The sequence below is a fragment of the Python bivittatus genome, unplaced genomic scaffold (genome assembly GCF_059951505.1).
Source record: "Python bivittatus isolate LINGU-HERP-01145 unplaced genomic scaffold, Pbiv_v1 ctg000480_np1212, whole genome shotgun sequence".
NCBI classification, from domain to species: Eukaryota; Metazoa; Chordata; class Lepidosauria; order Squamata; family Pythonidae; genus Python; species Python bivittatus.
In genome coordinates, this window is record NW_028277075.1 from 68,827,526 (window position 1) to 68,845,031 (window position 17,506).

Genomic DNA, 17,506 nt, shown 5'->3' on the forward strand with positions numbered 1-17,506 from the left:
TTCAATCATTTCCATACAATCAAATAACGTAAAGAAAATATTATGGCTGCATGCTGTGTTTGGTTTAACAGTTCCTCAAAGCAGCCTTTCATTTCTGTTCTTATTAAACAAGAGTAAGTCTGGGAACAACTGTGAGGGACTGAAAAAGATGCCCTTTTCTGTAACGAAGAGAAAAGGAGCCAGATTCACTGCATGATTATTAAAAGCTCATTTGTGCAAAATGACTGTGTATATGAATATAGTTAATTCTCATTATTAAAATAAGTTGCAGAAATTCAACTTTTGTGCCAATTAATCTGCATTGCTAAGGGAGAAGTCACAGGTGTGCACGTCAAAGCAGTTGCTCTGCACATCAAAGGTTCCGAGTGGGCATCCATAACAAAGCTAATAAATTAAATTAAATTAAATTAAATTAAATCTCCAGAAAGAACGAGGGAAGTTTCCCATCCAAGGTCACGATGCTCTAAGTTGCTACTAATCAAGATCAACCAATATGTGTCCCTGCTGGCAATTTTCCTATACACAGTGTAGCAGTGTTGGTTTCTGGTCGCTGCTTTGTTTTTTAAGATAAACCCCATTTTATAACCCTGACTTCTGAATTGGTTGGTGATGCTAACGCTACCAGAGCAAGCCTCACCATGCACGTTTCAACCTACTGCAGTTACCATGATTGTGCTATCTCTGATAGCCTTCCTCAACTTGGGACTCTCCAGATATGCTGGCTTCAACTTCTATTAATTCTATTAATTAAAGTGAAGCAGGAAATCTCCAGAAAGTACCTACAGACGTGCAAAGAATGGTGCAGGAAGGGATAAAGAAGCTTAATGGTAAAAGGCAGTCCCTACAGAGTTTGTAATGCAACTTAGGAATCATTGATGTTTTGCTACATGATTTTACATTGGTGCAAATAAAAACTCTGTGCAGGTTTTTTTTTTTTTAATTCAAATCTTAGGAGGAGATCCAAAGAGACGTTTCACCTTATTCATCTTCCATTCTCCACCTTGGTCTGAGCTGCTGCTACACAGAACATGTCAGAGACAAAGGGATCTGCCATAGAAAGGATAGATACCCAACATATATCTGGCATCGATTATTTAAAAGCCAAGTGCTTATGGTCACAGAACACCAATATGAAAACAAATATACACTGATTGAGAATCAATTATTTCAGCTCTTGCTCCTCAAAAGAATCAGCACTTATCATTTAACTGGAACACACAGTTCTATTTTAATTATTTTGTATCTATTTAAGCTAGAATTTGAGTCTATACTTTCTGAAATAATAAAAGGGGATGGGGTGTTGTTGTTTTCTCAGCTTATCTGTGCACTAGATTCCAGCTGTATCCGTTGAGCAGAACTTCAGCATTGATAACTTCATATGCCCAGTTCCTGCCCAGGGGATTGTGAGAATGGGGTGTTAAACTAGGCTCCTAGCAATCTAAGACTGCATCCACTGAACAAGTCAAGGAAAGGTTAAAGTATGCAAAATCCTGCAAACAGGACTACAGTTTTAGTAATTTTCTCTATTAGTTATGGCGCACTGCAACAGCATAATAGAAATAAATACTACACAAGCAGTTGCTTCTTGGATGATGCAACACAAATGAACACCTTTTTTTGGATCTAAAGCAGCAACTTAGCCTTCCAATCAGCCAGCAGATTAGAGAAATCCTTCTGGTGGTAAAGTAACATCACTGAAAGGGGCATGGTACAGTTCATTTTTTGCCAGATTTCAGAGGTTTTAATGGCAGGAGTGGGAATTTCTTTGCCTGAAAAACATGGGAGCTGTGTGCTCCCATCCCCATCCTTAAAATTGCTTGAAATTCCCAACTTAAGCAAAAATTCATGTTGCTCAAAATCATGACATTACTCTACTGCCAAATGTCAGCAGCAAACTGTCCCAGGAGTTGCAAATGCCTATGCTCTCCCCACTGAGCTAAAAGTTTTCCTTTTTTTCTCTTGTACTACAAACAGGGACACAGCTGGATAGTATACTGTAATGTAAGTGTCACACATATAGGAGTTGGATTCGATCCCAGGCACTCCTTGTTTCCATTTATATCCCACCTATTTTTAAGGAGCTCAAGAGGTGTACATGGGTTAACTCCTTATTTTATCCTCACAACAATCCAGGGAGGGTCAAGAAAGATTCTTATCTGAAATTCCAGAAAGTGGCCAGTCAGTGTAAACAATACTAAGCTAGATGAGGCATCTCTATTGTATTAGGAGCTTTCTATTTTATGTCTTGCATGTTCCATTTTTCTATTGGCTGTTAGGCCACAGTGCTCACATGAATTGGATCATATTCACCTTGTCTCAAAAGTAGATACAGAAATTAGACATGAGGGCTAAACATAGCCATGATTTGTATCTAACCAATATTTTGGTAACAGGACATTTACTCGAGAAAATTCTGTTTGTGATGAGATGATTTAGATACCTAATCTTAGAGGATTCACATGCCATTCTAGAGAGGCCTAGAATTCCTCCAAACCTTACGAGAGGATTCACAAAGTTAAGACCAATGCATCAGGGTCTAGGGACATTTGAAAGTAACAGATCAAGTTTCAGCAAATCTAAGTTCAAATCCTCACTCCTCAGTGAAGTTCACTGGATGCTCTTAGGCAATCACTATCTCAATCTACTTTTCTACATTGCTATGAAGATGGGGAGAGAATCATGTATGCCATGCCAAGTGCCTTGGATAAAGGAAAGGATATGTGAAAAATTAAATAAAATTAAATGCATTATTTGTAGACAATTATCATTGTTTGCAAAAACAAAGTGTTTCTGGGAAGAAGTCCCAATTAATTAATTACAACCCTGAGATCAATTGACTTGGACAGTGTCCCATGTGAACTCAATGTGTGATATTGCTTTCCTCTGAATTGAGTTGGGATAGGCAAATTGATGCAGTACTGTAATGGTCCCTTGTGGCAGGAAGTTTGAGAAATAAAGAATAAACACCTTCTGGGATTTGCCCACTGAATCACACTGAGGAAATCAGAGGGAACTAATCATCAGAAACTCATAATCACGAGTAGACAAAGAGAAGGAAAGATCTAATTCAGAATCAAGAAGGTATTCAAGGCCCCTCCCCATGCAATCCTATATTTTTGTAATTAATAGTTCTGTGCAACAAATCCCAAGAATAGCTTGCAATCCTTCTTAATCTAATATGTACCACTTACATATACTGTATATATACCATCCTGCAGCTTTGGCTTAGAAGGCCCATTCCCTTACCTCTTATTAAAACAACTGCTCTTTTCTCTAGTCTTCTGAGAACTCAAGCGCTACATAGAAGCTCAGCTATCTCTTCCTTTCTCCTCATACCAATCCACCAACAAGTCACCAGAAATGAAATATGACCAGACAGCCAGCCTTGCTGCTCCACCAGAGGAGTGCTACATACGGCTTTCGCTTACCTGTTCGGACCCAATGCATCTTGAATGCAGCAACTTCCAAGTATCACACCAACCATGAACTGATATCTTGTTCTAGCATCACCTTAGGTTGTTTGGCTTGTCTGACCTGATCTGCATTCAGTCTGCACTGCCTCTAAGATTTTCTATTTCTTATTCAAGAGGCCAGGAGGGTTAATCCCACTCCCATTACAGGCTGCCAGGAAGGGAGACTGCCACCTCTCGACAGCATCCCACTCTGATTAGGCACATACTGAGATTTGGGTTGCAAAGGGATTATTGAGAAGAGCCAGTCATGTGCTTGTACTGTACCAGGTTCCACGAGACCCTTCTGTCACAGAATTCCCATACATACTAAACAAAGTATTTTGCAGGAAGCTTCTTAACTCACTGATAAATCACCAACCAGGACTAAAAATAACAGGCCATCCTATATGCCACTTAAGTCTCACAGTAGACTTAAGACTCACTAATCCCAAAACAAGGTTCTCGGGGCATTTCAGTAAAAGTTCAGTAAACACTTGTTATAGCCTCTGCAACACTTTCTGATTGTTCTCTCTCTCCTCTCCTCCACATACTAAGCTGCTGTATCTGAGGAGGAGTTTTGAACCCACTGAGAACGATCAATGGCAGTAGATAAAATAAGCAAAATGCCCAGAGCTCAGCCAACGTGCTCCTGTGCCTCACAATCTCATCCCTAAAAACTTGTGCATGAGGAACAAACTGTAAGACCAGACTAAAGGTGAGGATTTCTCTGCTCTAAGATCAAACGAAGATGGGATCTGAAACAGCGTATACCCCAGAAATGAACTGTTAAGCCATCTGCTCTGAAATAATACATTCCTCCTAAATGAAGAATTAATGGCCTTGAGACTGAAAGAAGTATTTAACCAAAAAGAATCTAACTGTTGCACAGGAATAGAATGCTGTGTGCCATTTTTTAACATCCAACGATCTTGTGTAGTATGTAAACTTACAAATGGTCCTGCATTAAGTCATACCACTGGTATCGGTGGAAATGGACAAGACAGATTTCCAATAGTGTGATCTTAAACACTATTCAAGTGACCAGTGACTGGTTTCAACACTGAATGCTAATGGTAGAAATAAGATGATTTTGTCCAACTAAGGACAGGTCCTGAGAAAATGAGGTGTCAGTAAACTGTGGTCACAGGCAACAAGAGTGAAAGGCAATATGCACTAACAGCCTCCCAGCATTGACTATTAAAATTAACTACCTAGGTTGCAGAATAGTGAGCACTGGCCCATGATGCAAAAAGATCAAAATTGTTCACAAGGGAGTTAGAAGCCAAAAATCTATTTGCAATGTAAGGTGGGGTCACGGCTGGTAGTAAGGGGTCAGAATCCAGGATGCAGTCCATAAAATATAGCAAGATCAGGAGACTGGAAGGCAGATAATGAAACATCTAAAGCAATGTTGTTTCAGCACTCATTTAAAGCCATCTGAGCTGTTAAGCAAAGATACTGGCAGTGCACCCACATCCACTCTGTTTTAAAGTTGGGAATCCTAAAAAAGATGCATTGTGCATTACCTGCAGAACTCCCACATCTCACTTTCACTCCCTGAAGAGTTATAATGTGTCTCCTTGTCAAATACCAGAGTGACCTATTATTAGCAGTTGATGTACTTCCCAAGCGCTTAATCGTTCTGGCTCACATTTTAAGATACATGAGATTGATACAAATGACTGACTTGAAAAGTTACTAAACCACTGCCTTAGTTTCCCCTTAGCAACTTACCAAACTCTTTCCCAAAATAACTTTGAAGAAAGCAGACATATTCCTCAAAGCAATTACGAAACAAGGAAGCTGGGTGGGGTTTTGCTAGTGTGATGTGTGATTCTTCCTCTTATTATAATTAACCAGATCTACCTCCCATTCTGGCACCACATCCTCACCCTCAAAGATACACACTGGCATCTTAATCAAAGTGCATCTCCTGGAGGAAAATGAAAACCCTATGCATAAGAAATTCTAATCCGTTTGCTTAAGTAAATCTCAAAATACATGCATAGTTTTTCAACAATGTAAATAATATCACAGCCAGAATATTAGCCTTCAAACTCAGCCAAAATTCTGAACTGGGAAAGATGTCTCAAATGCAGAATTTATGTAAATCTTTGTTTCAAATTTGATCAGAATGAAATAATGAGATTCAGGAAACATTTCCTTCACCCCACTTGGGCTTGTCATTTGAAGCTTCCATGCCAAAGCCAAATAAGAATGATTCCAATTATATTATTTTAGCAGAACGAACATATAAAGCTATTGTTTCCAATGATCTTTCAAGCCTGTAAATGGATTATAATTCTAGGCCTAGAGTATTTCCAAAGGAGGGCTTCTAGCACTATCAAGGATAATGCTTCTATTATATCTCAATAGATTATCTGGGATAAAAAAGAGAGAGAGAGAGAGAGATGAAAACAGCAGTGTGGAAACATGGGTTAGATGACGACATCTGCAATTTCTCCCCCATGCATACACAACTTTGGGTAAAATTCCATGAATGGAACAGGGTGATAGCATACAGTAATCAAAACGTCATATGAATGCTCTCCTGAGATACTGGGGAAATTAATTCCTCAAACAGCAAATGGTATGGTTGCTAAACTAAAACCAGGTAGTAAGATGACTTATTATTATGGTGGTTGCACAGTCAGCCACATGTTTAGACTGGATTTGGCATTTTTATCCACCTATTGAGTCCTTCCCAAGGACTTGGGATAGGCAGATGTTGTTTGATGGTGTTAAAGTTATCGTTGTAGGATATAAGCTGTTCCAAGTAAGAGTTGCCTTTTGCAATTGACTGATGGTGATTTTGTCGCTGCTGCTGCTGTTGTTGTTGTTGTTATTATTATTACAATAAATCCATTCATCTCTACCAATAAACTCACAGCCTCTGCTCTTCCTTCACACATTGGTCACATACCTATACTGAAAATATATCCTTATCAGAGACTCCTAGACCCTCATGGCTGAAACTGCAACAAAGTTAAGAAGAGCACCTGAGCATTTTATCTGTTTTACATTCTGCAGCCATGCCACTGAAGAATCCGGCCACTCAACTGGGAGCTCCTCTTCACTGAAGCAGCTGACTTCAGTCTAAGCTAGACCACCTTAACCTAAACTCTTTACTTGTATAAAGTTCAGAATTTTTAAAATTCAGCTCCGTCTCTTTTGTTTTCACTTTTTAAAGTATCTGCCTCTACCACCAACCTCTATTAAAGTTTTCAGAGAGTTGCCAAGCCACCCCTCCCACTCCCCATATACCACTTGTTCTCCCTTTTAAGCTACTCTGCACATCTTTCCCAATATACATTCTTTAACAACCTCTTATCTCATAAATTAGCGAAGAGAGCCAGCGGGATCCCAAATAGCTAAGCTCTGTTGTAACTGTTTCCCTTACGTGAGTGTTAGATGGAGAGGAAGGTAGGGTTACCAGCAAATGCCAGCCAAGGGTCAGATGCTTCTCCCCCGACACTCCCCCCATACTCCCCAACTTCTCTTTGATATAAAATACAAACGCTCTGTGTAAACACTCTCGAAACACCACAGACAGAGAAAAAATAACCATATTCTTACCTACTTCATGAAGGCTTTCACACACACCACTTTTTTACCTTTACAGACATTCCTTTTTCTGATTTTTTTTTTTGGTAATCCTGTGAGAAGTTAGGCAACTGGCCAGCAAGTACTTCCCAAACTTTAGATAGCCTGCAATGGAGCAGCAACGGGCAGCACAGTCTTTCAACGCCATTGCAAGTGCAAAGAACAGTTTCCCAGAGAAAATTTAGAATCAGAGGATCTGAAACAACCACCTTTTCCTTCTTTACCCAATACTTGAAAAGCAAAAAGCAAAGGAGCATGCCACACAAGCTGTTCCACTCCAATGCAACCTATTCCAGTGTATTTACTGTTAGCTTCCATAGTTTTGACACCAATTTCCCCCTTTTCATCCTGTTTTGCCATTCATGTTGGGAACAAGTCACTGCTCACTTGCAACGAGTGAGAAAGAGAATGAACTATAGCAAGCTTAACTGTGATATCCTTGGCTTTTTTATGTCAGAAAGGACAGAAATATTTATCCTAAATGTTATGACATGTTGTGTTTACTACTCATTCTCCTTTAATGATTAGAAGTATTATTTCTAGCAACAATTCAGTAAGAATAGCACAACAAGGGCTTATTAAATTCAAGTTCTGCTGTAATAAAAACATGAAAAGAAATTAAAAAGTAGTGCCACAAAAGTAGAAGCGGTAGAGCACTTGTCTTTCGTAAATGAGTCAGACATCAGAAGTAAAGCTGAACTTGTCTAGAAAACCTGTAGCCTCTAGGATTGAATATATTCAGTACCGAAAATATTCAGCAGCCACGGCATCTGGAAAACTCACAGAAAACTTTATCACATTTGGTCTACCAAACTCCTTGATATTTCCTTTTTAACAGCATACAAACTCCATTTTCTTTGAATATCGTCACTTCGAAGGAGGGGGAGATAAACTTAAGTGATAATACGCCTTATGTTGCAAATAGTTTTTAAGTCTGAAAGTCCATTCATTTCTTTAAATCAAAAATAACAGATTTAGAATGCTTGAGCGTGTGTTATCTTCCAGATGTTGTTCATCAGCAGTGTCTGTCATCTCTTATTATGGGAACTGAAGTTCAACAATGTTTCGAGGGCTGCACGTTGCCCATCCCATTTCTAAACTTCCACATACTGTATAGCTAAGAATTAGACTTTTCCATTTATAATTCAGAATTCTCTCCAAAACTCTCAAAAAACTACTAGATATCTTTTTGTCCTTCCATCTAAATCTTTTGTAACCCATAATATATATCACAAATGTTGCTCACCAGTTTTCAAAGAGTACATGGATATACAGGAAATATGCTTAAAAATTAAATAGCATAGAATGAATAGATTTGCTTAAATCAGAATTTGTCGGAAGAAAAAGACAACTTATTGTGAACTGACTGAATACCTGAAATTATTTCTACGTATAGTAACATGAGGAATTCACTATTGACAATGAAACTAAGTTTTCTTAAAAAGAAAAAAAAAAAAGACTGGTAAAGCATGTTAACATGCAGCCAGTTTGAAATCACCAGAATCTTTTCTGTACTCAGCCTATGGCTGGTCTTGAAAGTTTGTCACCAGGAGTAACAATGAAGATGAAACCAATAAAAAAAACTAATAAAAAAGAATTGGAAGAAAGCTCAGGAATCCACTGTAACATTAAGGATTCTCCAAAATCATGAAGGTGATAACTTTGGCCATTAGTTTATTGTCTTCCTCAGATTCTCAACAGAGAAAGAGATCAGAACGTCTTTTGCCTATGTTCTGTCCTCCTCATTTCAGTATCATCATTAAGCCCTGTGGTGGTTATGGAAACAACAGCAGACATCAATGTGCTTTTAAATTGATATATTCTTTCCTTCATAATTAGTTATTTCTGCAGCATGGAAGAATACATCATTCCATACAATGCAATTCCCTCATTATAAATGCTGGAGATAATTAGAAGTTGTAGAGGGGAAATCAACTTTTCAAGTAGCTCACAATCACTGAGGGATGACTCACTTGCCAGGATGTGGAGAACAAGATTTGTTCTATATTGTTTAAAAGCCAAATAAATAGTAAATAAAGGAAAATACTGCATTCACCTGCATTGCCAGAAAATGGATAAAACTATCTTTGGACAGTCAATTAGCAGTTTATCTCCTTAGAATCACAGAACTGGAAAGATCCTTGTAGGTTACCTAATCCAACCCCTCCTTGATGAGTAATCTACAACTCAGAATAAAATTACTGTCCTCTTAGGAAAAGAATATCTAGCCTCTGTTTAAATCCTTCCAACAAGGGAAAGCTTCACAAGGTAGAAAAGAGAAGAAAAGGAGAGCATATCAATCGATCTGTATCTTACTAAGGAGATAGATTTATTTATATACCTTTGTTTGCTCTGCATGTTGGAAAAAATAGTCAACTTTGTTTGCTTAAATAATTGTAGTTACTTTCCTGTTTGTGATCCCAATTTCTTTAAAAAGGTGGTCAAAAATCTCTGAAATCAAATATTAATTCCAGATTCTAATAAGCTGAAAACTGTCCTCACAAACTTAAATTCACTAAAGATTACTCATGGTGATCAGATCTACAGCAAATCACCAATTAACAGATCCCACTTTGAGCAGAAGTACTTCCCAATAGCCTTAAATACATCAGTCTGATCACTGAAAGAAGAGTGGGAAGAATGAATGAATTTGCAAGGCAGCTCATGGTCTTTCTAAATGGAAAGACATCATGACTGAGTAAACTAAAAACAGTAGATAAAAGAGGGTGAAGTAGATAAAGGGGACCTATTGATAAATTTTTATCATTTGGACTTGGATAAGTCTGGGCAGATGACAATCTGATGGGCAAGTGCCATGTTGTCGAATCTTGAAAGGCAATTTGTATACTACCGTAACTAATTGCAGATAAGCCCATCCTAGAATTTTTAACCACAGTGATGGGGGAAACTGGAAACTGTTATGTCATCATTTATAAAACCACAAGATTTTAAGGCTATGATGGGCTTTAAAATATCTGAGCTCAGGTCTGCAGATAAGCGGAACCAAATTTTTGGGGTGCATTTTGGAACCTAAGACTTTTGGCTATATACTTAGAGCATATATGGTAAGCATTATAACTGAACTGTGCCATTCAGCAGGAGAATTTTAAAGTTGGATTTTAGTTGTGAATTGTCATTTGTGCATATTTTTCTTCCAAATTAATTGAGAATAATTTCACAATTCACCTCAATCTGGACTTTGATCATGTACATTTTGTACACAGCAGATCAAAAGCTGATGAGAAACTGTTCCTATCAAATGTTTGTTATAGCCAATGTATGTTTTATATTTCCAATACAGGCATAAGAAACTAAAACCCAATTTAAACATCATATATAGAAGCAACTTTGTTTTACAAACAGTACATATTTATCTGAGGCAGATTGTCAATTTCAAAATCAGAGTTTACTCTAGGGCACCATAATGATCCAAAATAAAATAATGTATAATTATTTATTTTAAAAACAATCTGAACATCCCACAAAAAGAAACTAAGACAAGGAAGAGAATACATGGAAACAGAGTAATAATCCATATCAGCAGTTTCTGCACAATGTGTCTTTTTAGTAAATATTTCCTTCCACTCTCATCTAACAGAATAATACTAAAAAAATACAGTACATGAGAACCAAACTGAATATATCTTGTTCACTAATTTACAAATTTATCTAGAATTTGTATACTGAAAAGGGAAAATAATGCAACTCAGGGACTTGCAGGAGCTAAATATGTCCTACTTCTCATAGTCCCGTTACAAAACTAACACACAACTATTTCATTTTCATACTACACGGATTAATAGCTTTGGACAACATTCAGACATTTTCTTAGAAAATATAATTGCAAAGACTTCATCAAACATACATGTGATAGCAAGTGAGCCAAAAGGACTAATCCAAAAACTGAGACTGCAGTCAGATACTCAGAGTAAGCCCTAAGGAACTGAAAAGACTTAGACTTCTAAGTAAACAAGTATATGTTTACACTGAGAACAATGGGACAACTACAAGACTGTCAAAATGTGCTATTAAACATATACTTTTGCATTTCAGGGAAGGAAAAAAAAAACACTTTATACCTGATGAAGTTCAACATCAGCACATCTTTTTGGATTTTGTTTAAGACTGAACTGCCAGCTTTCTCCCTTCAGAATCAGTCACTGTTACCTTTAGAGTAAACCATTTAAAAATGGAGGTGGGGAAGATGTGATGTTATGAAGGATGTACTTGAAAAGTGAGGAAATTGGAATTTTACTCCATACTGTGAATCAACAAGAGGCTCTGAATAGCTATAAAACCACCACTTTAATAAAGTTACTTGGGGATTAGTTGGAGAACTTGTCATCCCTTATATGTTAAAGCATTTTAAGCAATGAGATAAAGCGAGAGAAGACTACAATGCTTCCTTTAAATCTGTGATGACTGGGGATTCTTTTAAGCAGTTCTGCACCATACAAGTATGAGTGCTATATGCCAACTTTTCTATAAAATTGAGACTTATGACTTCTGCTTAACTTTTTTCCACTTGAGGTTGAACCTTCCTTATGTAAAAATACTTTGCATTTATAGATCAAATTTCAAGACTCAAAGCAATTCATACTAAACTATCATTTAAGCAATTTTACAATGGTGCTTGTAAGGCACACCAATAATGTGTTGTAGAGGGGAGGCAGGAGTTAAGTCGTATACCAGCATAGGAAAGGCCACCCAGTGAATCTGTGGCAGCCCAAGCTTTGAATTAGAGATCCCCAAAGATTTGAATTAGAGAGCAAGAAGTTGGACTTGATGGACTGAAGTGGTGTCTTCCAATTCTGTTAACTACCATGTTGTATTCTTAGCTAATAGATAGATTACTTGTTTAGTTGTAATTGTTTGCTGCCTACGCTCAAGTCACACTAACTTGTTATATATGTATACAAAGACCGTAAGCTGAAAGATATTAGATGTATTTGTTTGGTCTGCAAACAGTTCTTTTTTCTGTTTATTACCATTCCTACAAACAGCTGTAGTCTAGCCCATCTGCCACATCATCACTACACGAGGAAGTCGGCAAGAAAAGAAGCATTAAGGAAGAGGGTAAAATATTATCAAATCCTGGACATGTCCAATGCATTATGCTGACCTTCAAGTCTCTCTTCTATACCACCAGTCCACAACGGAGGGGCACAGGACATGACTTAAAAATGATTCATACAGGATGCCACTTGGGGATGCCTTCTCCACACACCTTGCTTGTTTATTGATCAGTAAAAGCGGCTTGATATGATGTGCAAGTTTTCAATATACCTGAAGTGGAATCAGGATCAATGAAATAAGCCATTTTTTCCCCCTGAATCCACAAATACAAAAGTACTGCTAAAAAAGATGGTGTGCAGAAATGTTAAATGTTACAAAGAAAGAAAAACAGAAAGAATCATAGAAGAATTTGAGAACTACAAAGAAGAAAATGGTTTATAAACAAAGATAGGAACTACAGCAAAGCAAATCTTGAAACACAGAAGAAAAATGACTCAAAGAGAGAAAGACCTAAAAAAAAAGATTCAGCAAGGATATTCTGTCTTAATTCAAGATATATTTTTATTAAGAACATAATGATGTCCACCATCCTGCAGGCTGTTGTTAGCTTCTCAAGAAGTGAAATAATATGTTCATCCTCTGGAGCTAATAGCAGGTTGTAGGTAAGGAAAGGAGCAATTTCCGTAGGGAAAACAGTACAATAGTCAGACTCCCCTATTTTAACTTTAGCGTCCCAAAAGTATTAAGGAGATTCCCGTAGCTACATTAAAATAAAACCATATTCCTATATATATATACACACATTAAAGTAAAATGAAATTACCATATATCAGATAATCTAAATATTGAGCACTCAAGTAACACATAATTGGCTTCCTTAACAGTAAGTTCACACAATATTTTTCAGCAGGTGAAAACAAAAGTTTTACAGCTTTTTAAAGATGAAGAAATTAATAAAAACATCAGAAAAACTAATATTCTTATGCCATAATGAATTGCATTGGTACTGAAGGTGCTGCAAGATTTATTATTTTTGCTCCAATAATTAACATTTTAAAATGTCTACTCCTCAGATTTTAAGAGTACGCATAAAAGGTGAATGAAACAGATACATTTCTTTTGTGTACCTCAGAGAGTCAGAACTGGCTGCAAGCTCCTTTTGTGATCCGTGGCAATCAGAGGCTTGCCACAATGCAACAGGTAGAATGTGCTGTGAGGAAAGGATCAAATCCCTGGAATTTTCTGGGTTCCACAGAATTTAGAATTCTACAATAAAAAATAATATCCATCACAGGATATTATGACAGCATGGTAACAAAATGGAAACCATGTAGGAAAAACTGCATACAGGCCTTTGCCATGTTGAATAAGACACACCGCAGACAGGAAAGGAATCCTCATTAGTATATAATCTTTTACCAAAGATTAAGGGACTTCTCAAAGCCTAGTAACGAGTGGATAACGTTGACATGTGACAAATGACCTGAGACCCACTTGAGAATGACTGTAGGATTTTAGAATGAATACAGGATCAGTGTGCTGTGAAAGGGATTTCTGCCACTGGTTATGTATTACAGGAAAAGGTAAAAGGTAACTTTGCATTGTCTGAGTGTATTCAGGCTGTCGGTCAGCATGGGTTCTCTAACCAATTATTAACAATTAGATGTAATCAGAAAGACATAATAAAGGATTCTAAAAACTTGGAGAAAGATGGTGGAAGGCACATGGCCTTGACACAACCACTTTTGATTCTGCTCTCTAATTTATTACTGATTTCCTTTGCCAGTGAGTTTTGGAAACTTTTTTCACCCCCAGTGTTTTTACACACGTCTAACTCATATCTTAGTTCAGCCGTGGCCCTCAACGCTTTCATCTGCAATTCAGACACGGACCCACGCGTTAACAAGACCAGCAAGCGAGCTCAGGATCGCCCGTAACACGTGACCACTGCCATACTGTAATGCAAGGTGAGCTTTGAGTGGCAGAGGAAAGTAAATAAAGAACTGATGCGTGCAATTTCAGGATACGAACGGGGGGAGCGGAGAGAGGGAGCGGGGAGAGTTTCGTTAAAAGCCACTCGCGAGGCGGAGTTGGCAGTACTATCTGGATTCCCTTTCTGAGATCCCTCGTGGGAAGTCATCAGCGAGGCTGTGCTAGTGCTGATTCCGCGTGCAGCGTCCAAAACGAATGTCATTCTAAAACCCCTTCTCGCAACTTCCTTCATGTGAACCCCACAATTTCTACCTTTTCCAACACACACCTGCGGTGCACCACACGACATGACACGACACGACACGACACGACAGACACGTATTTCCCGAGGCGCCGCCGCCGTCCTCACGCGCCGCTAACCCCCAAATCCAAAAGCAGCGGAGAAGCGGGCGCCGAACGGCGAGAGGGAGCCCGGCTTGCTTCGCCCTTCTCCCTGCCCTGCACAACGTGCCCGGGCTTCGCGCCCGCCTACCTTCGAAGAAGCGCTGCAGAGCCTCTGTCTCGTCCACCACCTCCATAGCTGGGCCATGCACCAGGCGGCCGGGCTAGTCGCCGAGCCCGCACAGGGGCATCCCCCCGGCCAGGGCGCCTCAAGCGCGCAACACCGGCGGCGCGCGCCCCGGAGCCCTTTCGCCCTGGGACTTCGGACTGCGCTCCCCGGACTCTGGCCCCAAGAGACCCGAGTTGGGGCGCGCCTCCGTCGCCCGAGCAGAAGCGAGCGCGTTTTCCCCCGGGGAGATTGGCTCCCAGGCTCCCCCAGCCGGCGCTCCGCGGCGGCCTCCCCCCACGCCGCTTGGCACTCAACTTCAGCTCTGCGGGCGCCCCAGCCGCTCCCCTCACGCCCTCCTCACCGCTTTTTCTCCGCCTTCTCCTCCTCCTCCTCCTCCTCCCGCCTCCACGGCTCCTGCTCTCTGCTGGCCAAAGCGGGCACGACGCGAACGACCCACTCGGCTGCCTGCCTCGGGGTCGCTATTCCTGCCATGGCGAAGGTTCGTTCTGTAGAAGGGTTCTGGCCCCTCTTTCCAGCGACCAGCTGTGCTCCAGTCTGCCGGTCCAGGCAGAAGTTTAGCAGGTGTACAACTGAAGTAGCATTACTGAAGACCGGCCGGCGGAGGGGAGGGTTTTACAAAAACCTGGGCTGCAAAAATCCGAAGGGAGACCCGTCAGGAAAGAGAAGAAACTCTAACTCTTTGCTGCCGACTAGCGATCCCTTGGATTTTTGCAGCCGTGCATTTGCCTTCCTGGGCAAATTCTTCCGAGCGTCGACGCTCGTGGCTCTTTAACAAGATTCAGCCCTTTAAATAGTTGGCTTAAAGGCCAAAACGTCAGTAGCTGAAGTATTTCGTACTAATACTCGTATGAAATCAGCATTTGTTGAGACTGTCTTGAAATTACAGGGAACCCCCCAGAAAGTCTGATAATGAGTTGAAGGAATATTGCACAAAAGTGGAGCAGATCAAATTATTTATACTACCCATCCTGCAGCAGCAGATTAAAACAAAGAATATCCATACCACACAGCATACCACACAGTCTCCATTTCCCCCAACCATTGTGTTTGATGTTAACGGTGGGGATTATAGCTGTGCATCTGGAGGGCACCGGTTTGAGGACCTTATCAAATCCACCAGACCCATCTAGTCCATTGTTCTGTTCCCATAGTGACAGGCTTAACATGTTTGGAAAGGACATAATGGCAATGTAACCTTCACACTTCCCCAGAAATAATTGTATAAAAGATCACTGATCATTGTAGTCCAATGTTTCTCAACTGCAGCAACTTTAAGATGTGTGGACTTCAACTCCCAGAATTCCCCAGCCAGCATGTTGCTGAGGTTGAGAAACACTATTGTAGACAAACAGAAAATTAACCAGAATTTTAAAAAAGAAATGAATAGAAAAGACTGTGAAGAAAATGGATAAGGAGAAAACTTTATTTCAGAATATCTAGTGAATCTGAATGATGGGAGATTTAGAAGGACAGAATTAACCTGCAGAATTCACTACTACACAGTATAGTGATGGCCACTAACATGAAATTTTATCTGCTTCTGGAGTTCTTTCTACCAGTTTGGTTGTTTCTTTTCTTTATATACACTATTAACATTCAGAAGGCAAACAAGTTGAATTGACGTAGAATATGAAAATATTCTGCAAGACTACATTGTATTTAAATCAAAGGCAATACCAACATAACATATTGGGTCATCAAAGACTCACTCAAAAGCAAGTTTATGCTTTGGATAAGTTGGCCCAAACAAAGGAATTTTAAGGCATATAACTGGAGAACGAAATTAAATTTACTTCCACCTCTGAGCGGAGAGACAGGATATAAATACGTTAACTGAGTATGTGCCATCAAGTCAGTGTTGACTCTTAGTGACCACATAGATAGATTTTCTCCAGAACAATCTGTCTGCAACCTGGTCTTTCAGGTCTTCCAATAGTGATTTTCTATCCATGTGGTTTTCTTGGTAAAAAATATAGGAGTGGTTTACCATTGCTTTCTCCAGTGCTATATGAATTGATGCCTTTGCCACTGTCATTAAAGTGATTGTCTGCCTCCAGCATCTTCCTGTATTGCTGTTGCCCAATATAGGTGCCTGTTTGCTTCAGCTGGGCAGCTGGGATGGCCTTCATGCCTTGGGTGACCCTGCTGGGAATATTTACTCTTGGCATTCCCTCCAGACATTCTTCACTCATCCCTCCCAGGAACACACAAACACACACACACCACAATAAGGCAGCACAGCAGGACTTGAGAGGGATATAAATATATAAATTTATTTTAATATATGCTATAGATCAGGCTCCCAACTTGATTTATGTACTACAACTTCCATAAATTCCAGTCAGCATAGCCAATTGTAGTTATTGATGTTATCATGTGGGTGAAACAGGAAATAATATGACAGGTGCATTCTTAGATGGTTCATACATCACACTAAAATAAAACTTTGCAAAATATAGTTAAAACTAATCATGCGTAATATGATATACCAACCCGGACATGTGGTGCATTGCTAAATTTCTCCTCTCTTAGTTTCAGAAAACCTCACTGAATTCTTACATACTTCTCAAAGTACATAATTACATAAATATCTCAAAGTGGTCCTGCAGAGCAGTCAGCATACCAACTAGGAAATAACTTCTAGTGAATTCATTTCTGAATTAACAGATTGTTGATCCAATATTAATATGACACTTATGGATATCCATTTTGGGAGAGATCTCTCCATAATATGCAGCTGAGACAAATACATGTAGCCTTGGAAAAGACTAAAATGAATAGGTGTAGGCTTGTTTTTTTAGCCTCCGTTCTTAAAACCTGTCAACCTTCTCCTATTTTTTTCTGAACAGGACATGGAGAGGATTCATGTTTGTGTTTTTCTCCAGATGTGTGCACAATCAATAATAATGTCCAAACCATACCCACATTCACA

At 39.3% G+C, this 17,506-nt stretch overlaps 1 protein-coding gene across 7 annotated transcripts in view; it reads right to left on the reverse strand.

Moving 5' to 3' along the window:
• Nucleotides 1–14,892, reverse strand: part of MYRF (myelin regulatory factor) — a 115,876-nt gene extending 100,984 nt beyond the window's left edge. For all 7 annotated transcript variants that reach the window (XM_088146187.1, XM_088146186.1, XM_088146184.1 and 4 more), the window contains exon 1: nucleotides 14,536–14,892. In XM_088146187.1, coding sequence (XP_088002313.1) covers nucleotides 14,536–14,581 — 46 coding nt within the window. In that variant the 5' untranslated portion in view covers nucleotides 14,582–14,892. The remainder of the gene's footprint in view (nucleotides 1–14,535) is intronic.
• Between the last annotated feature and the right edge of the window lie 2,614 nt (nucleotides 14,893–17,506).